Source organism: Lycium barbarum, chromosome 7 (assembly GCF_019175385.1).
Source record: "Lycium barbarum isolate Lr01 chromosome 7, ASM1917538v2, whole genome shotgun sequence".
Lineage (NCBI taxonomy): Eukaryota > Viridiplantae > Streptophyta > Magnoliopsida > Solanales > Solanaceae > Lycium > Lycium barbarum.
Genome location: NC_083343.1, coordinates 111,346,717 through 111,365,097, shown reverse-complemented (window position 1 = coordinate 111,365,097; position 18,381 = coordinate 111,346,717). Strand labels below are relative to the sequence as shown.

Sequence of the window (18,381 nt, the reverse complement as noted above, 5' to 3'; positions counted from 1 at the left end):
ACACACTTTGAACTAAGTGGGCTCGATTATGTTCTGAATATATTTTTTCTAACACTGTTTCTGTTCATTTGTCCATTTTCTGTAATTTACTGGTTTTAAGTTTTTACAGATTGTGTAATCTGCTTTTACTAAGTGTTTTATAGATTCAGAAATTTTATTTAGACTTATACAGATTATTTGTAAACAACATTACGTTCATTGGAACTTCTGGATCTCAACTACTGCAATTTAATAGATGGAGGACTTCCAGAAGACATTGGATGCTTATCTTCGTTGAGAAAGTTGGATCTTGAAGGAAATAATTTTGTGCATCTGCCTCAAAGCATAGCTTTACTTTGTTGCCTTCAATTATTGAACTTGACACATTGCAAGATGCTCAAAGAGCTGCCAGAACTTCCACCAAATATGAATGTACTGCGTCCAAATTATCATTTGGCTCTGAGAAGTATCCACAAATTGGAAACCAGGTTCAAGAAATTACAGCTGATGGTATTCACAGCTGCGTATGGTGAATATGATGAGTTCAATGATTTGTTAGCGCAGACTCTGCTCCAGTTTATCTATGCTCTACAGCATGTCATTTCTGCTTCAGATTTCTCACAGCAGAGAGTGCTTACCATGGTACATCCTGGCACAAAAATCCCAAGTTGGTTCCATCATAAGGGAATGGGTAGAAGTGTCTTAATCAGTTTGCCTGAGAATTGGTATGCAAGTGGTAACTTCCTGGGATTTGCTATATGCTGTTCTGAAGGGTCATGTGAGGTCATAGTTAAATTGATGGCCCTATATTATGATGATAAGTCAGAAATAATGAGCCAGAAAGTTGAGTTAGATGAGTCTGAATTTGCTGATGCAGTATATTTTTTATTTGTATCTCTTGCTAGCTTATGGGATACATCCAAGGTAAATGGAAAAACACCAGATGATTATGGCCATCTTGAGTTCTCTAGTTTTGGAGTAATAACTGAATGCGGAATTCATTTGGTTTATAAGGATAAACCTGAGCTTGAGGGCTTGTTACCTTGCTGGAATGCATAGATATTAAACAAGTTTGAAGCATCTAAAATTTGAAGGCATCAAAAAAAAAAATGAGATTGGGGTTGTTTGCAACAGATAATAAGCCAAAGCAGATACATGTACTAGGAGAACTCAGCAAGTGCTGAGATTCGGGGCAGCTCTTGCTCGATTAGTCTGTGCTTTGAGATCATGGAGCAAGAAGTAAAGGGGAAACTTTGCTGTTCTTTCAAGAAGACTCTATGTTTTAGCTTAAATAAAAGGTATGTATATTATCACATATTTCATTTCTACTACTAGTAGATATTGTATCCTGTTAGTTCAGGCGATTCTTTCCTATAATTAACTACAAAGTAGAATTTCAAAACTGCTCAGTTCCTTCTTTTACTTCTTTTGTTTATTCCTCCTTTTCTTCTTTTTCCGTAGTGTCAGGAGCTCATCAATAGATGATGTACATATAAATGATGATTTTGTTCAACAACCTTATGGTGAAGAAGTTATAAACCAATTTCCAATACTCAATTTTACATGACTTCAGTATTAAATGCATGTTTGTATTACTAATAATAAGACAACTTTCACAACAATTACGTAGATAAAAGTATCTAAAGACAAATATATTTTTAAAGTAGACAATCCTTATAATATAAATATATGTAGAAAATTCATCTCGCAATCCCACATTGCTAATCACCAACAAAATAACCATTGCCTCATTATCCAGTATGCACCATATAATATGTGTAACATTAGTTTGTGATCCAAATAATTTTTCAGGTAAGGTGTTCAAATAACAATTTCTATATTATCATTTTTGTGTAACTAGTGTGTGTAACAAACAATTTGTTAAGGTGTTCTTCTAATACGTCTTTTCCTACATCTATATATAATATAAAGCTAGGCATAGACAAGGTGATGTGGCACCTCTCTTTGGCCAAGGATTCTATTGACATTTTCTCTTATTTTTCTCCATTATTTTATTTTAATTTAAGTCACTCCATAACTCACACCTCTTCATTTTCATAACTTTTATGTTTAATTAGTAATGTCCATAACTCACATTAAATCTATATCTCTATATAATTTCCTCTCATTGTATGTGCTCTTCTCTTCGAAAGGAAGATTGAGAAACGGTTGGTTGAAACATAATTATATAAATGAGTTAAACGTTGTAGTAATAACAGAAATAATGATTGTAATTAAAATGATTAAGACGTGTGCAAATGAAACTAACGGTTGCAATTACAATAATGAAGAGTTATGAGGACAGCTGAGGGTTATAATGATAGATGAAAATTGCAAAGGCTCAACTTGATGGCTACAAATTTTCCTCACACAGTCGTGTTGATATACTGTAAGTGTTTGATTTATTAGCAAATCTCTCTTTATCTTCTTTTCTTTTAGTTTACTCTAGCAATATATCTTGATCCTTATTATCTGAAAGTAGATTAAATAACTGTACTACCATATATATTCAGGTTGCTTCGAACTATGATATGATTTGTAGATGAATTTTTTGCGCCTCGCTTCCACATAGTATTAAATTTAACTGTGCAAGGTTTTATGGCATGCTTTACAACAGTCCTTCCAATGTCAATTTGAAGAATTTTTTTCTTTATATTTGAAATATCCAGGCGCTCATGAATGGATAGCTAATAGCACATGTAAGCACTCCTTATACTTGACCTCCATAATTTAGAAGGCATGCTATCTCATTTCAGATTTTTACTCTTGTGAAATCTTTATTGTTTTAGATATTTAAATCTTTATCCTTTTAAATATTTCGTTAGCCTTCTTTTCTGTTAATTTTTGTCAAATGTTCTGAATATTAATGGTCTATGCAAGAAATAGAAGGTGAACTATATTAAGAGCTATGATATAATTTATCTTCATTCTTAAGCTTATGTGGACAACTTTCGTTTCATTGTGATGATCCTAAAAAATAAGTTGGGCAGTGTATAACATGTTACTGGCCTTTTATAACTTTATGTCGAAAAATACTTTTTTGTTTTGTGGAAGTTCCTAATTTTAATATTATCTTTTGAGCAGAGTTAGTAGTGACGAGAACCTTTTGGATGGTTGTGCATGGCACTTTCTAATTACTGTGACTCAAGGCTTCATAGCAAACTGGTGTCTTCATGCGAAGAATATTGATTTTTACAACTAAGGTACTGTGATCTTTTTACCTTTAATCCATTATTGTATCATGTTTCAATTAAATGTATCAATTCTAAAAGATACTGCAACAATTTTGACCACATCTTTTCTTTTGTTTTTAGGATCCATTGTAGTATTTTGTTTCCCCGTTCATTTATCTATGTTAGATAAGGAAAATCACGTTTTATTACAATTTTTTTTATTGGTAATGTTGAATGAACTTATCAATTTTATGATAGTTAGATACAACTAAATGATCTTTAAGTAAGATGATGTACCTTATCTTGTGAGTATTAGAGATGAAGCATGAATCTCAAGTGTATATTGACATTTTGGCTATTTGGCTGAATGAGCTATATTTCCGAATTATATATATTATTTATAAATTTTATCTATTTTTTATTTGACAATTAATTAAGTTATGTCAATAAAAGTATCTTTCCTAACAGCTGACAATTAATTAAGTTATGTCAATAAAAAGTATCTTTCCTAACGGTTGACAATATCATAAAATTAAGGGGATTAGTTTATAAATCATCATTTTCTTTCGTAACCGCGCGAAGCGCGGATAAATCTACTAGTTAGCTATATATAATTAAGGCTATCAATCTAAATTGTTTCACAATTGTGTGCTTGTTCCTTCTTGTGTTTATGTTATGTTTTTCTCGTGATAACCGTTTCTTTTACATAGGAATTACTTTTGTCATCTTTTAAAGAAATTGCATTAGGCAGTAAAAATATTGAAATCAGTATTCAACGGGCCGCGAAAGGCTTGTGATGGGTTTGCAAGGCCTTCACAATTTGACAGTTCTTTTTTTATAACCTTTTCATGTCCACCAATTGTATATTTTGACCATGAAGCCAATATGTATAAAAAAAACTTGCAACAATGTTATTAGTGGCTGCAAGTTTATTATTTGACTAAAGATAATGACATTCTATTAAGTTATTGTTACACATTTGGCAAGGAAGAAAAAATACAGAATTAGAATAAATAATTATTGCATATGAATAAGAAACTTTTTAAAATATATACACAGTTGAAACTCCAACATTTTGGCTAAATACAATGAAATTCCAATCAATTTTTTTTACAAATATGACCTGAAAAAGAACAACAAAATTGAAATAAATAGTCATTACATGAAAAGAAGAAATACACAGTTTTTTTTTCTTATTTAGAAATTACACCGTTTGAAGTTCATTAGTTTAGCTAAATCTTCTTTTCATTTGGCTAAAAAGTGTATTGACACTCTTTGCCACACTAGTGTCCAGGGGGATCGAGCTATCAAAATTCAAAGTTTAGGGGGTAATTTAGGTTAATGTAAAATTCATGTGTGTACTGAATAAAAGTCATCTAATTTCCCATGGTCCCAAATCTCAATTAATTTTTCCCTATCTATAAATTTAATTTTAATGACGTAACAGTTAGACAAGCATTACGTACTACAATTTTTTTTTTTTTGCCAACACACATACAACTTACAAGGTCATAACTTGCCGCTACTTTTCCAAATATCAAAACACTTGGCAGTACTCGAGATATTTTCTAATATGGAGTTGGTAATTGAGAGGTTTCGCTGCTTAAGTTTATTACCTCGGGTTTAGTTCTTCTAAGCTTTTGTCACTAGTAACCTGTTTGGCCAAGCTTATTTTCCCTTTAAATGTATTTATTTTTTTCAATAAATGCTTATTTTATAAAAAGTGAGGTGTTTGGCCAAATTTTTGGGAGAAAATAAGTGATTTTGGGGAGTAGGAGAAGCAGTTTTTCAGAAGCTAAAAAAAATAGCTTTTGCCCAAAAGCATTTTTTTGAAAAGTACTTTTGAGAAAAATACACATAAAAGCATTTTTTAAAAGTTTGGTCAAACACTAATTGTTGCTCAAAAGTACTTTTTAAATTAATTGGTCAAACACAAACTACTTTTAGCCAAAAGTATTTTTTTGAAAAGTACTTTTGAAAAAGTATTTTTTAAAATAAGCTGTTTTTAGAAGCTTGGCCAAATAGGCTATAGACCAGATAGATCACACTTCAAAGCTCACTTATATTGCCACAAAAAAATTGTTTCCCTTTTCCAAACATGTTACAACATCTAAATTTCCGAAGCTGTTGTGGCATATTCTGCTACTTCATCAGAGTTTGTGACATCTTCTTATATGCTACAGTAAGGGGTGCACCAAACATATCTTCCACAAAAAAAATTATTGATTGTAACTATTGGTCCCACAAAAAAAGGTGTTGCTTGCAACAAAGTCAAAGAACATCAAAAAAGTATTAAAATTGCAAATTTTCTTTTCTTAGGTACCTCCGTTTCACTTAGTGTTGTTTTTATCTGTTCATATAAATGCTAAAATCACTTACCCTACAAGAGGAAAAAAACATTTGATGTGCATTAAATGCTAAGTGAATGCGGATGTGCGGGGCGAGTGGGTTCCCCTTTGAGTTCTCCTATATAATAAGCAAATCTTATATTTTTTTCATCCCTTGCTTGGTCCTAAATCCCCACCCACTCAAATCCCTTTTACATCAGTTTTCTTTCTCCATTTTTATATGCTAATGTTCTCCGAAAGTCAGTGCCCTCTTTAGTCTTTGAGCCCCCCTTTTCCCCTACTCCTCTCTCTCACAATACATAATTGGGTTTTTTTTGTTTTTTTTTTAATTTCTTATGGTTTTAACCCCTACCCTACCCCATTTTTAAAACTAGCTAACTAGATACATTTTTATATAGAGCTGAAATGGGTTAATAATTGGGATCTAGGCGCGGTTGTAAGAAGCTGCAACATTAATAGACCTAACAACATTGTAGTTCCTAATTTAGGCATAGAGTCACTGCCTTTTGAAAATGATGATGATTGAAATCTTTTTGACGGACTTTTAGATGATGACTGTGACGATATATCTTTCAAAGGCTTAGTAGAAATTTTTTCTAGGAATTTTCCGATCACTCAACAGCAAAAACCAAATGATCAATCTTTTTCGATCATTCACCCTACAAACCCCGTCCCCCTTCAACTAATTAGCAAACCAATAATTCTTCCTCCTGCACCACCAGCAGAACAACGTGTGTCAACAACCGCACAACAATTGATTAATCCACAACAACAACTGGTGAAGCGAGCTTTAGTTCATCCTACTTTAACTGTGCCCAATAGAACTAGTCTGATCCAGACTCGTAGAAGGTAGTATTCCATTCAATCTGTCTCATTTTACGTGAAATGAATTTTTAAGATTAAATGAGTCACCTGATTGTCATAGGAAAAATCAACCGATAAAAATTATCTTTGAATTGAGGCAAGAGGAACTCGTAGATGATACATGGCATGGCAGAAGTACGGTCAAAAGCCAATAAAAACTTCTCCATTCCCGAGGTTTGTTTTTTCAACATGTTTTTCATGTCATGGAAAGTTTTTTCCTTTCTCATCAATTTTCGTGACCTAATAAAATGTTGTGATGCTTATTTTGTGTGTGACACGACAGGAACTACTACAGGTGTGGCACCTTAAAAAGTTGGAGAGTCAAGAAACACATTGAGAAAAGCCCAAAGGGTGAAAATCTTTTTGTTGTGGCCTATCATGGTGAACATAAACATCCTCCCCCGCTTACTAATGACCGCAACTGTCTCACTGGCGCGGTGCCAAAAATAAGCTTCCCAACGGCATAAATATTGTTCCTAGAGCATTAAACTTTAATGTATCCTCCTCTAATCGCTCTCAACGACATTCAAGTGTTTCTCCAATTAGCTCAACTATTCCTACACTTGAAATCAAGAGTGCATCCCCAAACAAAAATAAAATGGTGGTGGCGGAGAAAAAAGGTGACGAAGAGGAGAAAGTTATTTTAATTTCTAATAAATTCGCGAGTGAAGATATCTCAAGAGGTTTGAAGAATTGAAAGGAATTACTAGTCAACACTCAACTCCATACAATAAAGTTGGTCAAACCACCACTATGTAGAACTTACCTTTAAGCCTTGGAGACACCAGGTTTTACTTATTTTGTTTTTGAAAATTATAACGCCCTTGGTATCCATGTCATTCGACGTCAAGAGTTTTGTTTATTACGTTTGCACAAAGAATATTATTATACATACTGCTCTCAACTAAAAACATATTTTAAATTAGAGTAAATAGGGGAAATTCATATAGATATCATGATCAAAATCATTATTTCAAGCAAGCCAACCGAGACTTTATAAAATAATTTTATCTTTTATACATGCATTAACGGTGTGTAAAGAAATCTCATACTTAAAAGCAAGAGGTGATCCATACTTCCACATCTACAGCATCGATTATTTCTCTCGGACCGTCTTGATTTTGAGGAACTTCCTCTCTGTATTGGAATCCTCCCTTTTTAATAATTTTTTAAAATTTTCTGGTGAGCAAGGCCATGTCTTCGTCACTGAAATCCTTGCTTTGGTTGGCCGCGCGGACCAGGTTCACATTTCTAGTTGATGGAGTGTTTTTGTGTGCCTGGAACTTCCTCATCTCATACATTTTCAAATTTCACATAAGGTTTTCTATGGTCATTGTAACCAGGTCATTGGCTTCCATGATAGCATTAACTTTGCTTTTGCAAGAGCCAGATAGGATATCGAGCAGTTTTTCAATCCTCTTTCATTGAGGAACATCTAAACCCAGAGAATCGAGTTCATTGGTTCTGCTGGTGAACCTATTGAACATTTCTTAGATGGATTCCTCTTCATTTATTCTAAGCAACTCATACTGTCGATTTAATATGGAGATCTTTGATTTCTTTACCGGACTTGTTCCTTCATGGGTGGTCTGTAAAGGTGTCCCGTATTTCTTTGCCCGTCTTGCAGGAAGAGATTCTAATATATTCTTTTGGTCTAAGGCCGCATATGAGTATCTTCTTTGCCTTTGCATTTTTTTTTTAATGGCCTAAAAGTCCTTTTCTGTGTAGTCCTTTTCATCTTTGAGTGAGAACTCTGATATTGATTCTTTGCCATCTGTGGATGTTGATGCTTTGGCAATAACTGAGCGTTTTTGAATAATTTCTTGTAGCTCCGGACCTTCGCCTGTGATATAATCTTCAATACGGTCTTTCCATCATCCCTAATAATTTTCGTCAAAGCATGGTGGTCTTGTGGTTGATTGTCCTTCTTGTACGATAGGAGGTGTCTTCATCTTTCAAGGTACTAGCCTTTGTATAAAGGTCTAGTTCTTATACCACTTGTTAGGATCAGGCTACTGTTTTGCACTTCAAGAATTAGATTCTTGAAGCAGTTTGCTTAAGAAGGAATTTGCAGCGAAATATATTAAAAAAGAAAAAGGATTTTCATGTGAAAAACTCCTGCTCAAGGGAATCAAATCCACGACCTATCTTCCTATAGGATTTATCGAAATCTTCACTATAATCCAAAGCGATAACATGCTTACAACTTTCTTGTCAAACCTAAAGGACCTATTCCTTGAACAATCTGTCTACGATCCTAGAAATAATAATATCAACGACACTTATCACCAATAATTGCAAAGGAAAATAAGTGGAACCACAATCAGAACCTAACTATAACAACAAAAGAACTAGAAGGATAAAACTTGATAAGGCTCAGGTTCTTCGTTGATTAGTTGGCTCTTTTTTAGAACAGGGTATAGACTGCGCACACACTTGTTTCTCGTTGGATGTTTGTAGTAATGTTGGATTTGTGGTCGAGTTTCAATGCTCCTTCGTGCTATGTATATATAGTAGTTGGTTGATTTGAGTTCTGAATCCTTGAAGGTTTTGGTTTCATTAATTGTATCAGAAACCAAACCTTGTAAATCTTGGATCTTCAATTCTTTCGTTGTACGTGTAGGGGTGGGTACGGTATGGTAGACATCGATTACCATACCGAAACTGAATTTGTTTATATCGCGGTTCCAGTATTATGGTATTTGGTATGCATTTTTAAAAAAATTGGTTTTCGATATGCTATTTGGTATTCATAAAGAAAATGACAAATACCATACTGAGGTATATAGTTACATATACAATTTATATATCTTAGTATTATGATACTAACAAATATATAAACTAGTATTACTAGAAAATTAATTTTTTAAAGATTGAAACTTTGACTACTCTATCTTGATTTACATGCCTTTTTCGTGTAATTGATTTACAAAAAGGGTTTCTTGTATTTTCTTTTGAATATTTTTACATGTGTAAGGTGTTAATACAATATAATTGAGACGTTTCTTGAATAGCCGAAGTCACAATTCTTTACGATATGAGTAAATGTAAGTCGAAGTTGAACAAACTATGGTACCAATGTACCGTACTGCAAAATACCAAAACCGAACTTAAAAGTACCGAACCATACCGGATTAATTTGGTATGATTATGGTATAGTATTTTTAGAAACTGAAGACTGAAATTATCATACCGAAATTTCAGATATCGTACCATGCCCACCCCTATGTATGTGTGTTAGCTTCCTTGTCCTACTTGAATGCTAAATTTCATGTTATTTAATTATGGTAAATTGTAGATATTATCATAACTAAAATCCTTCCCTTCATTAAATATGCATCAGTCAATATTCCGTCTTCTCTAAATCGGTAATGAAATAGCTTGAGTCTCCAGTTGTGTAAGGACCAGTTCCTTTGAGCAATTCTTATTGAATGTTGCGACTGCTTCACTGAGTCCTTTGGAGCTCTGATTGGATGTTTGGTTCTTTAAATGATTTCCTCCTTATTTTTCCAGTTGATTGTCTTGGGTACATTGTTTGTCTAGTCATAAAACCTTCTATGTATCAATCCTAATTATTGAGCCAACAGCTATCAACAGTGCCCATTGTGAAGTTACTGGATGACGACCCTCCACTTCGAAGCACTGCGAAGAGAAAAAGGAGAGAGGTGGAGATCGATGAGGATGAAGAAGATGAGACACCTCTGATGGTCTTCGAGTTGAGGCCACACATCGGAATGAGCAGGAAGAGCAGTACCGGAGCCAGGATTCATATTAAGAGATGTCAAAAAATATAGATATGTCAAGACCCACGTTCGAACACACTACCTTAGGGACTTTTACCAACCCCTTAACCATTGCGATGAGCCTTCAACTTGTATCAAGGAGTGTCAACACTGTAATAGATACGCATAAAACCAAAATTTCACCAACCTATACAATGTAATTTTTCGGCGAACGGGTGTCGCTTGACACCCCTCAGGCAAGGGTAGCTCCGCCCCTGGGGAAGAGCATGAGCATTTGAGGAGGGCACTGTACATTACTCGAATATATAGTCACTCTCTACCACTCACCAGTACTGTTGCCAGTGCAACCACGACGAGGCTTTGATGCACTGAAGTAATGTGTTTAAGGACATGGAGTTTCTCTCTTAGCGGACTTGAGCAGTGTTGCGTTTGAATGTTTTAAGATTTTTATTTAGTCTTTTCTTTCATTGTACAAAAAAAAACTTGCTATTCTATGTGTGACACGTTTAGCATATTTCTTCGACTAGCAAGCTTTCCATACCTAGAGCGCGTTTGGGTTGGTTTAAAAGCAAGTCAAATAGTATAAAAAGTCAGGGCAACATACTATAAAAAAACATAATAAATCTTATTGGAAGAAAAAGTAGTCGTAACTACCACAAATTAATACGATAATCGAAGCACAAAAAACAACAGATAATCAGCATTGTCCTTGAATATTTTGAGTATTTTGCCTTCTCTACATCATCTTTGTGCACACGTCCAAAGCGAGCCATTCATGGCTCGTATTTCTGGACCATTGAGGCTTCATACAAGCTGAGAGATGTTGCTTGAGAAGCCTGCATTCCCAATACTAGTAGAGCTACAAAAGCAAGCTTCCAATTGAATGTCAAAGCCATTTTCTTTCGACCTGTATTTTTCAACTAATATTCTGTGTTTGAATGTTGTTGATGAAATAGTGCTGAAGATGTTCTCTGTTAACATTTTCTTATGATGACTGATTTCCCGGTTTGCTATGTACGATTGTGACAATGGAGATAGATTTCGTACACGCCCTCCTGTTGTCCTCAAATGATATAATCCTAATATGCCTCTCATTTGTAACTTTCTGATATGTTTTTACCCCATAATCTTGGAATATAGACACTACTGATGACATTTATACGTACTTGAACACTATGCTGTCCTCTTCTGCTAATCACAATAGCTTCTCCTTTGGCCATTAATGGGACGCAGAAATAACAAAAAGTAGTTACCACAACATTTTTCACCTTAAGCAAAGGGACTTAAAGCATTTTCCATAAATGACATATCTTGCTTGCCCTATTATAGGATTATATTGACTTCTGGAGCAAACAACTCGAGCAGTAAGGGAATTAGAAAGGAAAATGAATCAAAACATGGCAAGAGCATGTGAGAGTAGCAAAATCAGGGTCTTGATTAGTCAGAACCTGTATTTGCTGCTACCATTGGCGAACCTACATTATATCAAGGGCAATTTTATTCGTACCTGATGTTTACACCAAATCACTTATCGCAAGTGGATTTAATTGAATTTACTTCGGACGAAATTCCATTTTCCTCAGTAAAATGATAGTGTATATATGTGAAGTAAATGAACTCGCTTGACCACAACCCTTTTTTTGGTATTGAATAAACCACTGGCTGGACTACTCCATATTCGCGTTGCATAAGACCCTCTACCAGGATTTTCTCCATTCCAAGGCACAAATCTGAGACCTCTAATTAAGAGTGAAGAACTTTTATCTATCCCACTATACCCGTTGGTGATACTTCACCCTTGGCATTGACCTTACCACAACCACACTGGTAAATGTATTCATCAATGAGGTTTATTATTGGCGAAAGTTTACATATGTGCAAGAAGTTACATTTCTTCCCCAAACGGTTCCATTGATAATGTTAAGACTTGGGTTTGAATAACTCAACAAGCTTCCCATTGTTTCTCATTCTATCACTTCTCTCTTCATGCATAGTCTTTCTCACTTGTCTGCGTTCATAAATTTATATTTGAGAAGAAAATTTTCATATAGTAACTATTAAGAAAGAATCCTCTTGGGTTAAAACCATCAAAATGCACTTGGTGAAGATAAAGAGAGATTCCTTGTGATTTTTACATGGATAAACTATGATTACCTGATTCCACGAATGATTGGACAAACTAGACTTTGTTAAAACCAAAAGTTCAGAAAACCTCTAATGTCATAAATCACAAGTTATTCCATATTGGAATAAAATGTGTCAAAATGGGAAGTAAGAATTCATATAGATAACTCAACGAGTTTGTAATTGAGATGTAGTTGTTGTATACCAACTTTAAGTGCAGCATACATGAATGATACAACAACATCTCAGTTCTAAACAAGTTGGGTTAGAGCATGTGATCCACTGATCATATTTTCCCATTTAAGCTCAACACACACATATGATAAGCAATTGAAATGCATGCATGTTCCCAAAACAAAACGTATTCCCAAATTTGGTAGACTTTTTAATTCACTGAAACAAAAGAGGTCCGGTTGTGTACTGAGGTGAAACAAAACCAAGACAAAGAAAAGTGGTCTTCTTTATCTTTCTTGATGTTCTTGGCTCCTTGGAAGTATCCCTTCACATTCTTATTTCTTTACAGGGGATGAAGGGATGAAGAAGGGAAAAGACAAATTGCTTCAGAGATCCACATGTTCTTGGGAACAAATAAGGCACCAAGAAATCATATACAACATACCGTGAAGGGTGAAATATACAACAAACAAGGAATTTTTGTCATGTATAAGTACCAAAAAAAATAAAAAAAGAAGGCAGAGTTACAGTCTAGGGAATACCATTAGCACACCAGCCTCTAAATGATACAAGTGTATAGAGCACCTTTGCCACAGCAGAGTAGCACATGATTCTTATGACAACAAAAGCTCATCCAGTAGCCTAGCATATATTTACAACCAAGGCTCAATACTTCGCACTGCCAGAATCAGTACGGGTTCTTCAAAATGTGAAATAGTCATTGCAGAACAGAGGTGACCATCAGATGATTAAAGGAAGCATTAATATATATACACACGCTCGCCTGAGATCGAGGAGGACAAGCATGATACCCATCACTCTACTCACCTTCTAAGCAAAATCCATGTATGCTCCAGCAGCAAAGACGCATATGCCCACGCTACTGCATTTGCAAAAACTGTGAAGCTACATTCTATCAACAGGCTCGGTATGGCCCTGCACCGCCAAACGCTCTGACACATCAGCTAGCGATTTGAGGTTACACCGGATGAGGGCCTCCACAAAGAAGCATGTTTCATCCTTGGTATTCTCGTTTGGTACATCTACTACAAATGACTCGATCACAATTGTTCCAGGTCTCCCATCAATGACCTCCGGATGAACAGTGATAATCGAGGAGTAGTTCTGCCACGTTTTCAAAGAAAAGGGATATCACTTGCTAACAAGCTCAATGTATAGATATTAAGTACTACTGTGTAATACTTCGGTTTTCCAACAAAAAACATGCAGTCCAGAAAATGATGCAAAAACATACAAACATAATTTTACTACAAAGTGTGGAAGGAGAGCTGGCTCACATTATGAGAATGGAAGCACAATGTTTTCATGATGAGCTACATGTATTTGGTAAAGAAACAGAAAAAGATAAGGAAGAAAAGGAGTTTACAGAGAGCTTAATAAATTGAGTTCAAATTAAGGCAGAGGTAGGTTCGTTGGACTTCAAATGAGCCCCTCACATAGGAAAGTTATTTATCCGTACTAATCTTAGCAGGTCCTTTTGCTTAATCAAATATTTGAATAACATACTTAATAAGAGAAATGGTAGGGAGTTGCACAATCTTGTTTTGGCAAAATGGTCCTAGCATCCGTTGCCACATTGTCAATGAATGTCTACCGATTCTTCGATACAAAACAACAGAAACCACTCTTCTCATGGACGAAAGTTATCCTTGCATTCACTTCTCAGTTCTCCATTTCCTAACCAAAAAACAATTGCTACTACCTCAATCCCAAACTAGTAGTTGAGGGCTTTATGAATCTTCAACATTCATTTCACTCCATCTGGACCTTTTTTATTCTGGAACTAAAAATAGATTGAAAGAACATCTAGATCCGCTTCATTCCATTACTCAATAATGTGTATCTTGAGGAAAAATAGAGGTTTATAAAGATTCGGTGTATTTTCTAGTGGTATACAAATAACTAAACAAACTAAAAGATTCCTGACAAATACCAGACCCAACAAGAGTGTATGTGCACAAGATAAGACCATGGAAAGAAAGGAGTATATAAAGCTCAATGAATTGTTTTTTTCTTAAATCTAAGGTAAATTTCATTGTAAATAGTATCAAGAAGGTACTGACTGGGTGGGCTAATTTACCTAATACTTGTTGCTGGTGGGAGTGGCAGGTATCCCGTGGAATTAGTCGAGGTGTACCCCAGCTGGCCTAGACACCACGGATATCAATAAAGAAGAATCTTCACCCCCATAAGGAACAAAAAATCAAAGAGTATGATCTTCATCATCAATCCAACTACTATTACTCCAGAAGCTCAATAAATTGAGTTAAGATGATGCGAGGAAGATTATTTGGACTTAGCATTAGCCTCTTCCAGAGGAAAGTAATAACCATTCTTAGCCGGTCATTTTGCTTTTCATCGTTCCAGTTAACAAATATTAGCATTATACACTCATAGGATCAGAATTTGTGAAATGTTGTACAGGTAAAAGGATCCCTACATGCCACACTATACCCAATGGCAGGGCTGCATCGATGCCTCTTCAAGAAACAAAACAACAGAAACGTCTCTTTGCTATGAGGAAAAGTTGACCAGGCATTCACTTCTCCATTTCATAATCAAAGAACAGTAAATGAAGGACAGAAGATTCGTAATTTTGATGAATGGAACAATTCAACATGCTCACCATCTAAGCCATTTAAGTTCCGCGACACAAACCATGTGGGATGGGATCAAACTTGATATAATTTACAACTTCCTCTATTCCATTCTATGTGACTCTTTTCTCTTTAGTTTGTGGTAATAAGATAGACATCCTATTTTTACCGTTATTGACATGACTTATTGGAAACCACTTGATATAAAAGTGATGAAGATGAAGGGAAATGCGGGACTCTTACCATCTCCCATTTAATTATTGCTATCAAGGTCAACTATGGTACTTTGCATATATTTAGTTTGTGTCAAAATTTCATTTGATTCTTATTCATTGTATACAGTCGAACACCGTCGTGTAAAATGGGACAGGAGGAGTACCATTAATTAGCCACTTTTCTAAGACTCATTTTGCTCAAGAAAAAAGTGATAGAATAGCATGGAACGTAAGCAGCCTCCATGTGATATTCAAACACAACTAGTGTTAACTGAGTAAGCCAATTCTGAGGCAATAAAGAAGATGGTCCAAATATTTTTCCAGAAAATTAAATTTTAAAGGTCACACATGACAAGGTGCAAGTAAAACTGAAGTTACTTCCGTCTAAACTTCAATCAACATTCTTTCAAACTTAAATTTCTTTATTGAATGGACACTTCATGATCACTATAAAACATCTCATGTAATTTCTGTTTCTAAACTTCATTGTTTGTGTTTTTCCCATCCCAACAGACACACACCGTGAAGACATTTGAATAAACAAAGGTGACCATAATGAATGCTGAACACTTGAAGTTTCAAGTTCAAATGCTCTGTGCACGCATGTATAAAATAGTACAATAAGCTTGAGAATCTCATCCCACAATGGATGCTTAACTTATAAGTTGCCTTTGATTTATCAGCTCTTTCAGAATAGAATGTCGAAATAAACCCCTTATTGTTCTGGTGGAAGAAGCCGATCAGAAAAAATAAAATTAGATGTTAGAAGGAGGAAGAGGATAACTCGTTTAAACAGGGACAAATTAAAGCTCAAGTGCCAAAGACTCCTCAGAGAAGTAATCAGCATAGTTGAATGGTGGTAACATCATCTCTAGTTGGAGTTCAGAACAGCAAGGATTCAAGTACATATAGATCTTTTACAATGAAAATCCTGTCTCTCACCCAACCACGAAGAAATTGCACGGCTTGCCCTTCAAATGGGCTGGTTTTTAACTTGGCTGATTTTTAATTCTTGCCGTTCAAAATCAAACTTATGTCTAGCGGGGCATAAGTTCTTTAAGGGAACGGGGAATAACTTGCGGGATATTATAATGCGAAAATATAACTTATGCCCCGTGAAAAAGTTGTTTGTCTTGAGGGACAAAAATTAAAGACCAGCACAAAGTAGGGGGGAAAAGTGCAAATGAACCCCCAACCGCAACAGGAGGAGGAGCATATAATAGTCAGTTATACGCAGATGCAAGATGGTTAGAGGAAAACATGGTTTCTTACCATTCAACGGACACTTGATTCTGTATTCCCTTTTCACAGAATAAATTCAACTTTAAGATACCCAAAGCTCCTTATATTACAATGTAGCCAACATATATATGCATCCAATGGATTCAATATTTTCTATGAGAAGATAAAAGATGCATACCCTAAGCCTGTGATCTCCACCAACAATCTTTACGCCAAAGATGTGCTCCTCATCGTCTAGAAGCTCTAACCTCTCCTTGCTGGTGGTGGCTGGAAGACCCGACCGTACATTCACTTCTCTCACACTCCCAATTTCAAGGTCCCCTTGCACTACGCACCTGCTCACGAATGGTTTGTACCTTTGTGGTTGATCAAACCTTCTCACCAATGACCATACCTATGAAATATACCAGACCAGTCAGTCCCACATCCAATGATTGGTTACACATGAAACCTGTCCACCAAGCCTTGGACAAATGGGAAGAAATCACCTAGTACTTTTATCTCGGCTGGGAATTGAACCAGATACCTCATGATTTTCAACCCACTTCATTGATCACTAGGCCACAACCTTGGGCGAAACAATTAACAATGTCTTACACATAAAAACACATTTTCTTCTTTACATCAGAACAGCAACAAAAACATTTATATCAACAAATCTTAAATTACACAATTCGACCAATTTACTTTATAGGAAGACAAAATCCCAATTCCTAAATCTTGTTTGTCTACAATGCAACTACTCGCTCTGTCCATTTTTACTTGTCCATGTTTGACTTGGCACACCCCCTAAGATGTAATTAATCAAATGATAAGTTTAGTATATAGCCCTTTCAATATAATAAATTTAATGTTTTGGAAAATGCATTAGGAAATGATGATAGTTAATATTCCCTCCGTTCACTTTTACTTGTCCAATATTACAAAAATAGATTTTCACTTTTACTTATCACTTTTAGTATATTAAGATAAGACAATTTATTTTTTCCTATTTTACCCATAGTATTAATTACTCACTTCAAAACATTTTTGAAATTCAATAAAAATACGCATCAATTAATATGGATACATTGGTAAATTATGCACTTCATTTATTATTTCTTAAATAGCGTAAAAAGTCAAAAGTGGATAAGTAAAAGTGAACGGAAAGAGTAATAAAGGTAAATTAGGAACTAAGTGATAAAATTCTGTCTTGATTTTCTAAATTGGATAAGTAAAAATAAACATCTATTTTTAATACACGGAGGGAGTAACTCAAAACAAGTTGATGGCATATAGATCTGAGAATATATGAAAATAAAAGAACAAAGTACTTTAAATGGATTAAACTTACAAGATTAACAGGAGCTTTAATGCGTTTAACAAGTGAAGAGTTGCACTGATTGTCCTTAACCACATGTTTATGGTGTCTCCTAATGTATTCATCTTCCATCTTGCTTATGATCTCAAACAGAAAAATTTCAGTTTGACAAAACAAAAGTGTGAATGGTACAAAATTGATCTAGTTTTAATGAAAATAAAATATAGAGCAAGTTGGGTTTTAGGGGTCCATTTTGTTTTAACAACTTTATTCCTCCCTCCGTCTCAATTTATGTTGCACCATTTAGCTTGACACAAATAAATCATGACATAGAATTTTGAAATTTACAGTTCAAAATAAATTTTATATATTTGTATGGCTGTAATTAATCTCATAAAATTAAATTATTTTTAAATATAAAAAATTAAAATTTTTTGAAACAGACTAAAAAAAAACAAGTGTTGCTACGTAAATTGAGACAAGGGAGTTGGTGTAAACAAAAATGGAAACATACTTTTAACAAGAAAGAGTGTACAAAATTGGCGAATCAAAGACTAGATGGAACAGTAGAAAGCATATTATTGGATAATGCTTGCTTTCA

General features: G+C 34.8%; 1 protein-coding gene and 1 long non-coding RNA gene across 2 annotated transcripts; one reads left to right on the top strand and one right to left on the bottom strand.

The window, feature by feature from the left end:
- The first annotated feature begins 5,596 nt into the window (after positions 1-5,596).
- On the top strand, positions 5,597-7,303 carry LOC132602425 (uncharacterized). The gene is made up of 3 exons (XR_009567776.1): positions 5,597-6,349; positions 6,426-6,538; positions 6,648-7,303. It is a non-coding gene; the product is annotated as an uncharacterized LOC132602425 (long non-coding RNA).
- A 5,487-nt stretch (positions 7,304-12,790) lies between these two features.
- LOC132603809 (abscisic acid receptor PYL9-like) lies at positions 12,791-18,303 on the bottom strand. Its single transcript, XM_060317057.1, has 3 exons — positions 17,814-18,303; positions 16,659-16,874; positions 12,791-13,530 (listed from the first exon to the last, which is right to left on the bottom strand). The coding sequence occupies exons 1-3, from the start codon at positions 17,910-17,912 to the stop codon at positions 13,312-13,314; spliced, it is 534 nt and encodes a 177-aa protein (XP_060173040.1). The 5' UTR covers positions 17,913-18,303; the 3' UTR covers positions 12,791-13,311.
- Positions 18,304-18,381: the final 78 nt, after the last annotated feature.